The sequence below is a fragment of the Corapipo altera genome, unplaced genomic scaffold (genome assembly GCF_003945725.1).
Source record: "Corapipo altera isolate COAL_440 unplaced genomic scaffold, ASM394572v1 0, whole genome shotgun sequence".
Lineage (NCBI taxonomy): Eukaryota > Metazoa > Chordata > Aves > Passeriformes > Pipridae > Corapipo > Corapipo altera.
The window spans coordinates 9,662,233-9,674,822 of NW_020884872.1; the positions used below are offsets into that span (position 1 = coordinate 9,662,233).

Consider the following 12,590-nt stretch of genomic DNA (forward strand, 5'->3'; position numbering starts at 1 on the left):
TGTCTGAGATTTTGCACTAAAGCTTGATGTTTTCATGAAGACTAAAGACATTCCTTTTTATTTCTGTTTTCTAATAACCATGTGTAGAAAAATAAATTATTTGAATAACAAATATTCATGGAAACAGTCTGTCGTGAAACTGTTGCTCCCTTAAATGAGAATTTTAGCCAAAATTGTGGCATTTAGCATCTGCTAGATACAGTTTGTGCTTCTCCACTGGAAAGTGGTCTGGCTCTTCCTTTCAGAAACCCTGCATTTTAATCTTTGTAGCTCCCAGTGTTTAAAAACGCTGTTATAAAACTCTACCCTCTATAGCCTCAAAAATACCTACATGCTGTAAATTAAAACAATACAAATGTTCTCAAACATGTAAATATAATTAACATTCTATCTTTTACTGAAAGTTACATCTGAGATAACACTATAAATAAATTTAGCTGTTAGTTTATGGTCATTTTCTTCCTTATAGGTCTCTTTGCAGAGTGGGAAGCGTCATTATATGACTACTTGAAAAAAAACCCAGCCTCGCTGGAGTCAATTACAGGTTGCATTAAGCTACCTGTACTCTCAAAAGAAGCTCCTGTTCTTGACTCTGAATTCATAACTCATTCTTCAAACCTTGTAGGAGCTTGCTGAGTGCATATTCATTCCCACAAAGGTTTCTTTTGATCCTATTACCAATCATCCGGTCTTTAATGACCTTGAACACCATATACTGCATAATAGGAAATGCTTCAACGATATTAGCTGGCTAGATTCAACTGGTGAAAAAGAGAGCTGCCAGATTTATTTTGTGTATCCCTGTAAGCTTTGTATTGTTTAAAACAAATGCAGTAGATGCCCACTGCTTACCCAACAGAAACTTGGTGTAATTTTAAATATTTTTAAGGAAACTTATATACTTAATTATGAAATTTATCCACATATATTAAATAATAATGTTTTGTTTATTTCTTTGTTAGCAGGTATCTGAGTACAAAACCTGCCACATTCTGATGTGGATGTCCAGAGGTGGCTATACCATCTCTGTCAGCTTAAAACTGGCCCATCAAATTTTTCATGAAAAATTGTTCATGCTTTCATCTGTGTGTTTATGATCTACACACAGTGAGCAATATGAACTGCTTAAAACATATTTTCTTCTTTGGAAACAGTTAACCTTTTCAAAAATAATATTAAAAAAACTGAAATTATACAATTTCATTCTAGCAATTGATATTATGGATTATATAACTTCTTAAAAAATAATATCTATTGTAGTGCTATTAAAAAACTACCATTCATATCACTGTACTTTTCCTGCTCTGACTGGGGACTATATCAGTAGGTTTTATTTTGTTGTTCTAAATAGATCTTCAGTTTCTTAATATTATCATGCTATTACAATTAATATATACCCTTAATCTAGTTTTAGTCTTATGAAAAAATATAAACCACTGAACTTGAAAAAATAATCTGGGTTGTGATGTGCTTCATTTCAAAATCTCTTTTTCAAATAGCATTAATAGGAAAGATAGAATATCTAGATAAAGTGAATTCAAGTTGTATTGAATAAACCTCATAAGGAAATTTTATATCAAAATAGGATATAAAATAACTATTTTGGCTTTGACTTTTAAAATGCCATGTGTCTAAAAATTCCTTTTGCTTTCAGAGCAAATAATTTACTAATTTCAGTGGTCCAAGTGATGGGGATCATTTCAACATAACTTTGAGAATTTCTTTTATACATGAGAGTTTCTAATTTATTTTAGAATTGAAATAACACAGTATTCTTCAGAAACTTGAGGGTGTGCAAATATCCTTCTCTGTCATGACACTAGAAAAGTAGAATGACTCCTTATGCTGAGGGGAAAACATGCTTTTACAAGAACTGCGCAGAAATCCCAGGAGGGTCTGGTGTCATTACCTAACTTCAGGGTCTGGATATGAAACCAACTTCTTCTCTGCGAGTGTGTGTCGTGTCCACAAACATGAACTGCCTTCAGACAGTTGGTAAGACCTGCCCCTAGATCACTCTTTAAGGACAGAGTTGGGCGTTCTGTGCCTGCTGCAAGCCTCATGACAGTTACCTTGTTGAAAGGCACAGAGAACATTTGGTTCTCTGACTGGGAGAAGAATGTGGCTTCTTTAGAGGAGGGTTGTACACCTTCCTCACTGTTGCTCCGTAGAAGTCATTTTTAAAACACTGGCATTCATCAGTTACCTTCTATGTAATTCCTTGGAAAATTAAGTTAGAGAGCAAAAAAAAGCGTCTACCACAAAGCCTGGGAAACATCTCTGACAGTGGAGAGGCAAACCACTTGTGCAGTGTTTGGCCTCCAACTGACTAACACAGTTTCACCTGGAGCAGAGTGGATGCCTCCATGTTCTAACAGGGAAAAAGTGTTGAAGGGAGAAAGGATGGCTTGGGTGGCTCAAGTTATTGTTTGGTGCTTCCCATGGGTCCATAAACCAATGGTCTAATTAAACTATGTCTGCTGCGCCTTTTTTCCCTCATGACTAGGACAATATCTTTTGCTGTTGTAATAGTAATCCAGCATCAATGAAAGAAAATGTCAGTCACTTCCATGGAACTTCCCAGCAGAATTGAAGAAACTATAAACAAGAATGTTGGGGAGAGAAATTGAATTTTTAATATATTTAGCAGAGCAAGAGCAAGTATTAATAGTCCTTCTTTTATTAAAAGTGACTTAAAAGATCTGTTGAGATTAGCTCAATAGCTTTTCTTTATTGTTTCACAGAGTGAAGCATCAAATATTTTGACTGCAAGAAAAGGCTGATTCTTTAGAGTCTTACTAAGGGTAACATCTGTAAGCCAACTAAGTTTTTATTTCTTTCTTACTGATGTCTATTCAGCAATGTTTACAGATCCACAGAATGGAGTTGCAAAAACAATTTGAAAAAATTATATGAAGACTTACGACTTATGTCATTCTGCCTTTCTGGGTTGCATTTTTTCATTTTTGTCTTTTCATTTTTTAGCAGTCAATCACTAGTCTGAGGTCCCAGCTAAACTGCAGGGAACCTCTTGCTCTTTGTTCCACAGCCCTGCAAGCTGCAGGCACAGATAGAATGCATTGCACCTCCCTTCCAGGCTCTGCAGTCCGGGTTTCCTGTGCCTAATGGAAACAAAGGTCTTGTCCCAAGCTAAAATCTCAGTTATTTACCTGTCCTGAGACTCTGAAGGACCTCCATGTCCACTCATTCTATTGTAAGATGGTCTTTCCTATTTACACCTAATATAACCTTAAATCTTTTGTCTAATGCCGTGCTGAACCTTGAATTCCCTGTCTTTACAGTGCCTTTTACTCTTTTAATTTATTCTCTGTCTCTCTCCATCTGTTGATCGTTTCAGTTGCTAGATTTCCCATATGAATTGATAATAATAAGCCAATAATACTGTAAAATTCATAAGAAATAGAATCCAACTTGTCTTACTGTAATAATCTTCTTAGAGTCTAGTCTACCTCAAATAAACAGTATAATCTAAATGCATACTTGTCTGCAAAGGAAAATGAAAAGTCAGAGATCTCTTCCTCAGCCAAGTTTTTTACTCCTTGTAATTTCTGAGAAAAAAATGTAGAAATGTCTCTATTACATGAAGTTTTTATAAAACAGAAAAAAATATATGCATGTTAAAGAACCTCAAATAATAATTGTGTTTCAGTCTTCTATTATCATGCATTTTGCCAGAGTTGTTATTATGGACTCATTGTTTGAAATTTTGAGTGGTTATGAATCTCAGGAAATAGAATTACTTTTCTGTGCTTTTTGCTTGTGGGAGAAAATTTGTGACTTCTTGTGGTTAAAGCCCAGCTGGCAACTAAGCACCACTCCACATACCTCCCACCTCCCACTGAAATGGGGAGGAGAATCAAAAGTAAAACTTGTAGGTTGAGATAAGAACAGTTTAATAATTGAAACAAAGTAAGATAATAATAATAATAATAGTAATAATAATAATAATAAATTAAAAATATAAATAGAGAGATAAATCCCAAGAAAAACTAGTGGCGCACAACACAGTTGCTCACCACCCACTGACAGTTGCCAAACCCCATTCCCCTGGGTTGGGTTGAGTGAGTGTGTAGTTGTCAACAGGGCTTAAACCACAACAGTTCTTTTTGGTGCCCTGTGTGAGGTTGATGTGCCAGGCCCTCAAATCTACACAGTCCAGTGAACCAGGTTATCCCTCTCCTCCACCTGACTGGAGACAAGGTCTCTCTAATGCCGATCACATGGTTCCACATTTCCTTCTTGTAGAAATGGACTAGAGCTTGTTTCCACAGAGTCAGGAGTATAATGAGCCCTTTCATTCTACTTGGGAAACTGTCCACTGGCGACTGGAGCAAAAATTTGTGATTTCTTTTCCCTGCCATTCCCACACCCATGCCTCTAGAGCTGGGGTATGTTTTCAATCCTATTTCCTCATGTCCTCTCTGAGGTCCCCCTTAAACCTTGACACTTGTTCTTAATCCTCTTCCCTTCCTTTCCTTTCCCCTCTCTTCTCCACCTCCTTCCCCTTCCTATTTCCTTTCCCTTTGCCCTATTTTCCTTTAGTATAGCATTTGCCTATGCTAATTTATTCTAAGGTATAACATCTGCTAACAGTTTTATGCTAATCAAAATTTTTAGAGCTTTTAGTCGTCGGAGAGGCGATGTTCATGAGCAGATGTCTTTGTGCCTTCTCTGGACAAGTTATTTTTTAATTATTTCATGGTGTTCTCTGTATTTCTTTCACAATTACTGATTTGCATTTAGCTCTGAATAGAGTGCTTTTCGTAGAATACCATCTTTTCATGTAATACTTCCCACAATAGAAATTTCTTTGATTATATATCTGATGAATGAGCTGATTAAATAATTTAATTTTTGATAAAATTTATTTGTTAAATTTACATTGAGACAATGAGGTCTATTATTTCTTTGGAAAGAACACAGGAATGACAATGAAAGTAGACAGTAGTGAGATAAGTAGGATGAAGCTTGATGTTTTAAGACATCTAAATATATTCCAATCAAAAAATTTGCAGATACAGTTATCTATTAACACTTAATTTCAATCTATTTCCCAATTCTTCTTTTTCTTGTTTTTCTTTTTCACCAGCTTCTGAGTTTTTAGGTAATGTTCTTTGGCATAAAATTGTTTCAGTTGCTAAGCTTGGAACATGTATACACTTGAGATATTTCAGTCTACATAATATTGAGGTTGAGTTAGCACACTGAATACTCTTAAGTATGCTTCACTCACTAATAACACCTGGGGGAGGACTCTATTGCAAATTCCACATTTTCCTCCCATGTTAATTGTACAGTGCTCCATAATTCTAAGACTAAGGCTTGTGTAGTTGACCATGATGTAGTGTAGGGTAGGGGTTAATGTTTTTTTCCATACCAGTGCAATTTGTGAATTCCTTTGTTCAGTCCTTATTAAAATTTGAAGGTTAATTTAATCCATGATGAAAAAGGAATCTTCTCTTCCGAATCATATTTTATGCTGATTTTCTTTTAAAATAAATCCGTTGGATTTCCTTCAGGTCCCCTTGTGTTATGTAGGGTCAGCAGTTGCAGCCAACAGCTCCATCAGCTAAACCAAGAAAGTTTGTGTTTTGGCCTTCATTTAGCATGGAGACAGAAATATGTAAAACTGCCATATACTTAAATAGCTATTCTTTCTAGTAGTTAAGATTTTAACAAAGTCTTGTCTTGGATTTTATTTTTCTTCTACTTCTAGAAAGGAATTTCTACTTCTCATGAAAAGTCATCTTGTGCTTCACATTCAGTATCTGCAGTCTTTCCTCTGTCCTATACTCTCTCTTGTTTCCCCCATATCTTCCATCATTGTGGTTTTGAAGAAGAACAAATAAATGGGAACCAACAATTCAGCATGCAGCTGCTTTGGGCATTTTTTAAAATTAGGGTTTGGATAAATTTTTAATATAGCACAAGTAACAAATCAACATGCAAGGGAGAGTCTTCTGAACATTTTCATTCCTCTGTAGCTAAAGGGTGATGGGTAAAACCTAAAAAAGTTTTTTAAAAGGTTATTTTCAACAGGAATGTATAACAAGAAACTAGGCATTTGTTTGGCAAACCATTAACCAGCCATGCTTGGTTTTCAAGTTTTGAGCTTTCAAAGGTTTGAGTTGACAAACACTTTTCAACAACACAATAAATTTGTCTGATGCAACTTTGAGACCTTTGTATCTGAAGACTTACTGCAATTTTGATCCACAAAAGACATTCAATCTACTTGAGAAAGAAGACTTAATTACCTTGTTGCCAGAAAAATAGCAACCTTCTTCAGGTTTAGGATGATATGTGTTGCAGCAGTGTAAGGTTTCTTAAGGTATTTTTAGTTGTGATTAATGGAAGATATTCTTCCAAGACCCTAAAAAATCAATGGAACTTTTGGTTTAAGGTTTACTTGTAATACATTTGTAATGAATATGTCCTGCTAGGGATGCTACCATGCTGTGTGTTTATTTTCTTTCTAAAAGCTTTACCAAAAACCCCATATTATTTGTTAAGCAGACTTTTTTGACTGTCAAGATTTCAACATAAATTTTATGAATAGTTTAAACACTACAAAAAGGAAGAAAGACAGAGATGCAGGCATTATGAAGGCTAGTTCTGTTTTTCCTGTATGATACAAACTAATATAATTATATTCTTTTATCAATATGTCATTGTGCTCAAATTCCCAGGGAGAGTCAGCAACGTTATTGGCACAACTCTTTCGTGGTGTAACAGAAGAGGGGCCTATTGTCTTATAGTGCTCCCTTAGAGTGCACTTCTCCTCTGCGAAAGTGACTTTTGTTCTGCAAGACACAATAAGGTCTCTCTGATTCAGTTGTATGTTTTAGTGTTAAATTTGTCCAACAACTTCAGGAATTCTGTACATGACTTGCATAATAGCACACAATTTTCCACACCATAATTTAAAACATTTTTATAAAGCTATTTCTCATACTAAATGCGAGGCAGCAAATGGAGTTGCTGAGTGTTATTACTTAAACAAATAATTCGAGATGTTGAGCAGTCCAAGTAAATAATATGTGAATCTATTCAGTATTGGTTTTCAGATATTTTGGGTAATAGAGTGGCAGCATGTGTGTTACCTAGAAATTACCTTAGTTGGAATGAGTTGTGCATGGCGTAAAAACTGGCTAGAAAATAGGGATTCCCAGTGCTGTAGAAAATTTATGATGTTTTGGATTTGTTCGTTCCATGAAACAGAAACAAGACCTTACTAAAAAAATGAAAGAAGGATTGAAAGAAGCTCTTGCTTAGAAGAGCAGTCTGAGAGAAAAGAAAGTGGAGTCATGGCAGAACAGCTAATAGCACTGAAGTCTGTGCTGTACTCATAAATTTGTATTGGTTGGGGAAAAAATTAATTTAGCACTGAAAACTGTCCTTGATTCTGTCCTCTGTTTAAGAAACCTTCCAAAATAATTGGTACTTTCTAACAAAATGTGTTTTTCATAAAATTCCCAGCTAGCTCTAATGAGCGTTGCAGTGAGTAGCAGAACAACACTGCTGACAAGAAAGGAAATGTTTTCTGTGTAATATGGATTCCCAATTCTACGTCGCTCTGTGGTAAAAGTGGAAGACGTGCAATGTAGGTCAGCACAGTGTCAATTCTAGCAAATTAAAGTACAGATGCTTCCTCTCAAATCAATCAAAGCATCTGTCAAACTTCACAAATTAGAAATAATGTGGACATGTGAATCTACTTGGCACTGCAAAAAATAATCACTGTTTTTTATAGTGGTTCTCAATAGCTCTCATACATACAAAACCACTTCAAAATTGATGGGTGCTCATAAAACTTGTGCAGTGACTAAACTATAAAAAATTATATTTATATATTTTTAATGCACTAGTCAAAGCATCGGATCATAAACTTAGCTTGAATTTTAGAAAGAGTGAATAATTTTTTATCATTGTCATGTGGGGAAAAATCTCAAATATTTCCTTCCATCTTTCACTGATGCTGTGGACAAAGTATAAGATACCTTTTAGCCAGTTACAGCAGTGAGGCTCTGATTCAGTAAAATTCTAAATATGTCCTATTAACATGGATATGTTTCTTAGATCTTTAGTAGACTAAGCCTAAGACTTATCTCCCTCTGCGTAATTCCAAGTTTGTTTCTGTCCCATGAAGGAGCACTTACTAGGCACTCAATTTGGTATCAGTTCCTGTGTGTTTGAGGTATTTTTGTTTCTTTCCCATTTCTTTTCTTTGCAAATTATTTTTACAAATTTTTTCTCCTGATTTGCACCTTTATTGCCAAGTCTAGTTTGTGTTCTAGCTTTATTAGTATTCAGTTCCGCTTTATTTGTTTGAAGTAATGGTATGTACTTGAAATAAGGTAAGCACATCTCTCTTAAGCATTAGAACCCTGTTAAAACCAATGTATCTGAAAGAATCCTGTGAGTTTAGTTGTACTTTCCTCTTTTACTCTGTGTCATACATAATTATTTTTTTTTTTTTGGTGCTCAAACTAATTAGACCTATTGTTTCATTTCAGTTTGGAAGACGTTACATTGAAGACCTTTTTAATGATTTTCGAGATGGACGAAGACTTCTGGAGCTCCTGGAATGCCTTACAGGCCAAAAAATTGTATGTGTTTTTTAACACATTTACTGTATATTGTATATTTAACACATTTACTGATGTTGTGATAAGTGTAGTAGGTGATATTCATTAATTTCTGCCCTTGATGAGGACCCGTGGAAACTATTTTTAGGGATCTGAATATGTTTTATGTCCTTTTGAAATTGAGAAAACGTTGTGACTGAGAGCTGATTAACCAGTAGCCCTTTGCTAGGCATATATTTGAAATGAAAATATTCTACTTTGTTCTTTACACTTATTAAGGAAGTGGGGCGAAGAGAAACAAGACTAAGGCAGGGTTCCTTTAAATATCTAGATTTTAGCTGGAATAACATTTAATGTGTAGAATTAGAATGTTTTGTTAATAAATTTCATACATACAGTCTATGTGGGAGTTGTACTTGCCTGAAAAGACAGAACAGCTTGCTCTTATCAACTTGGAAACTCTAAAGTGACATGTCACACATATTTCTGAATCTCCTCTCTTGTGTTCCTGGTTGGACTTGGTAAGCTTAGCATCTTTCTCTGAAACTTTCTCATTAAAAAGTAGTGAAGCAGGCTGGAGTTTGAGAATTAAAATCCAGAGATAATATATTTGTAAATAAATATTAAACAGACTGATGATTATCTGTTTAGTTACCATAGTAATGATCCTAAATTGCCATGCAGAATACAACTAATCATGATAAATAGAATCTGGAATTATCTGATTTTATATTCATTTCAATGATTCATTCACTGAAAATTGTCAAGGTACCAAATTACCTTCTAAATGTGGATCCAGTTTGTTTCACAATTAACTCTATTCCATGTTGGGAAGCTGTATAAGCCCAATGTATGGTAATAGTCTCTTGTTATAAAGCTATGAAATGAAAACTACAGGTGTAATATAAGATTTGAGATATCTGTAATGTACTCAATTCTGATTTTGGACAGTCAAATTTCTTTTACTTTCTTTGTAGGCAAAAGAAAAGGGCTCCACAAGAGTTCATGCTCTGAACAATGTCAACAAAGCACTCCAGGTTTTGCAGAGAAATAACGTAAGTATTCAGCCAGACAGGCTCAGAACATCCTATAGAGAGCATACAAAATATTTTGTAGGTTTTGAATCAAACTTTGGTCTATAGTATACAATTACTGGGTCAAGGCAGTTTTATTAATTTTTATTAGTGTGACTTGGATACTTTGTCTTTCGGCATCAGGGGTGAATGTATTTTAAAGAGTTTAAAATCCTTTTCCAGCAAATTTGAGTAATACATCTGTAATGGATGATATCTGAAGATAGATCAACATGCAGGATTTTATGCTAATGCATGGTGTTTAAAATAGATTTTTAAAAGTTAATTACTAGAAGTCATCCATAACTGGTTACAAGGTGCTGTCTATCAAAATACCTACTCACATCCTCCAACAATTTTGAAGTCTGAAAAACCAAGGCTTTTACGACAATAAATTTTTTTGGTAAATTTTCAGAGGTTCCTCATGGTTCAAAACATTAATCATATCAAACCCACTTTCGATTCTACTTTGTGAAGATTGACTTTTCAAGCCAGTATCCTGTGCATCATTATTGAATAAACATTCTCATAGTATCTTCCTTAAGCCAGCATTCTAATGGACCCATAACTTCAGCAGACATTTCCAGTGACCAACTAATTTTATCATATATCCTTCTCAAGAATAAATTCAAATAAACTATAACACTCACTTAAACTTAACAATAAGAGGTGACAGAACAAAGATAATGTATTCTGTGCTGCCTATTATATTGGATTTCTTGATAGCTGCAGTAGGTCACTAAACATGCTTGAGTTCAACTGCTGAATAAAGCTATTTATTTTATAAATCTAAGATAATCCATCTAAAGATTTGTGCATAAATGAAAGTGACCTTATAATATTGGCATAAAGACCTCCTGCTTGGTTTTTATTTAGTGGAATTTCATGTAAATAAATGGAAGAAAAAGCTTCTAATTATTCAAAATCTGCAACATTTGACCTTATTGGGAAAAAATCATCAATGCATTACTTCACAGTATACAAGAAGGTGTTGACTGCATACCTGGTTACAAATGTTCACAGCAAATGCTTTTTGAAGTATTCAATACATACCATCTAAGTCCATAAATGTGCTATTCATTCAGTTCCTGGAACACAATAGTAGTCCCTCTCAAATATGGGAAAAAAACAGAGAGTATTCCAATTTTAGAAGATAGAAGAAAAAACATTGTTTTAGAAAGTGAAGTGGTCATCCAGGGGCCATCATATTCATATAATAAACCCTTCATAAACTGTACACAATATAAAAAGTAGCATAGTATATGTAGAGATATACTTCATACTTATTATCATGAAGCCAAAAGACCTGCCTATGAGATAGTTTCCTTAACCTTCAAAAGCTTGATGAGTGATTTCTATGGGACTTCAGGAATGCAAAATCAATGGCTCTAAAGCTAATTAAAGCCTGTGAGTAATCTAGATTTTTTTTTTGCTGGTATGTGCTATTCTTGCTCTGAGGTTCTGCTGTCATCCAGGTGGTAACACTGAAAAATGCTGCTGCTTCCACTCAACGTATTTTACAGGTTTTTCGTTCCTATAGAAAGGCAAGAGTGTTGTGGGGGCAATGTGGGGGACGTGGGGGTTGCCCCAATATAGGTTTAGGTTAAGTTCCTTAAGATCCATTTGGGAAATGTTCTAAGACACTGTTGGTTAGAATGAATTCCAGTCTTGTATGTTTTTAGTACAAACTCTGCAATTCTTAAAGAAAAGAGCTCTGAGTTTTAGAGTTCTTGACAAAATATCTACCTGGTATGGATTCATAAAAATAACCTATACATAGATGTATTGAAATAATAATAATTAAAAAAAAGGCAGCTTATTTTGAGGGTGCAAAAGCTTTAGGCAATCTACAGATACAACTTTGTAACTTCAAAAAACTTCAGCAGCTCAGCAGAGATACACAGATTGTAGTTTGTGAAGGAATGGGGTACTTTTACATATAAACATCAGTTCTGACCATGAAAAATGGCATCTATGAAACAGCGAGGATGCAAATTTTAGAGTCATAGTTCTATCCAAAAGTGCAGGACTTAGCTTATATTGTCTTGCACTCACATCCCTGGATTTGGCTTCTTTATTTAGATAGCATGAAAAATGGGGGAGAGTGAAGGATCATTTCACATATGCAGGAAAGAGTATTCTAGAGTGGAAGATGCATTATGAAACTGCAAATGCATTATATAATTATGGAAAACAACATTACTGGATGAACTAATGTGTAAAATACTTGCTTAGATGACGATCATTGCTTTATCTGTATTCCAGAACACAACCTGCCTTTCCTTATACTTTATAGATATTAATTAAGGAAAATTTAAGTTCTATTTTAATCTAAATATGTAGAACAATATCTTGGGTTTGTAGGTTCTTACTCTGTCTATATGTGTATGTGTGAATTTCAGAAAATTATATTATGTAAGGTAGCATGAAGTATAGTACAGGAGTTTTTCTGTCTCCCATCAGGTTTGTGATTTGTAGTTGTAGAGGCTTAATATAAAAGAGTTTGAGTTATTATTAACTGTTACTTTTAATTCTGTGTTTTCACAACATGCTCTAACTGGAATAATTGGAACTCCAGATCACTGATGGCTTTTTTCCAGAACATTAATTGTGCCATTTGTAAAACATGAGTTTTATCTTTATGGAACAACAGAAGCCAAATGGAATGTTTACCCTATCCCATCCCTCCCTCTCCCTCCAATCTCTTATGCTTGTTATTTTTCTTATACAATTATTTTTGGTTTCTCTAATAGGTTGATTTGGTAAATATAGGGAGCTCAGACATTGTGGATGGAAATCATAAGCTGACCCTTGGTTTGATCTGGAATATAATCCTCCACTGGCAGGTGAGTGGTATTGCTCCTTACTTTCCATGAAGTACTTTTATTCCACTGATCTTGTTCCCATT

At 34.6% G+C, this 12,590-nt stretch overlaps 1 protein-coding gene across 10 annotated transcripts in view; it reads left to right on the forward strand.

Moving 5' to 3' along the window:
* DMD (dystrophin) overlaps positions 1-12,590 on the forward strand; it is a 918,699-nt gene that overhangs the window by 109,572 nt on the left and 796,537 nt on the right. For all 10 annotated transcript variants that reach the window (XM_027636380.1, XM_027636395.1, XM_027636430.1 and 7 more), the window contains 3 exons: positions 8,538-8,630; positions 9,587-9,664; positions 12,436-12,528. In XM_027636380.1, the coding sequence (XP_027492181.1) occupies positions 8,538-8,630; positions 9,587-9,664; positions 12,436-12,528 (264 nt within the window). The remainder of the gene's footprint in view (positions 1-8,537; positions 8,631-9,586; positions 9,665-12,435; positions 12,529-12,590) is intronic.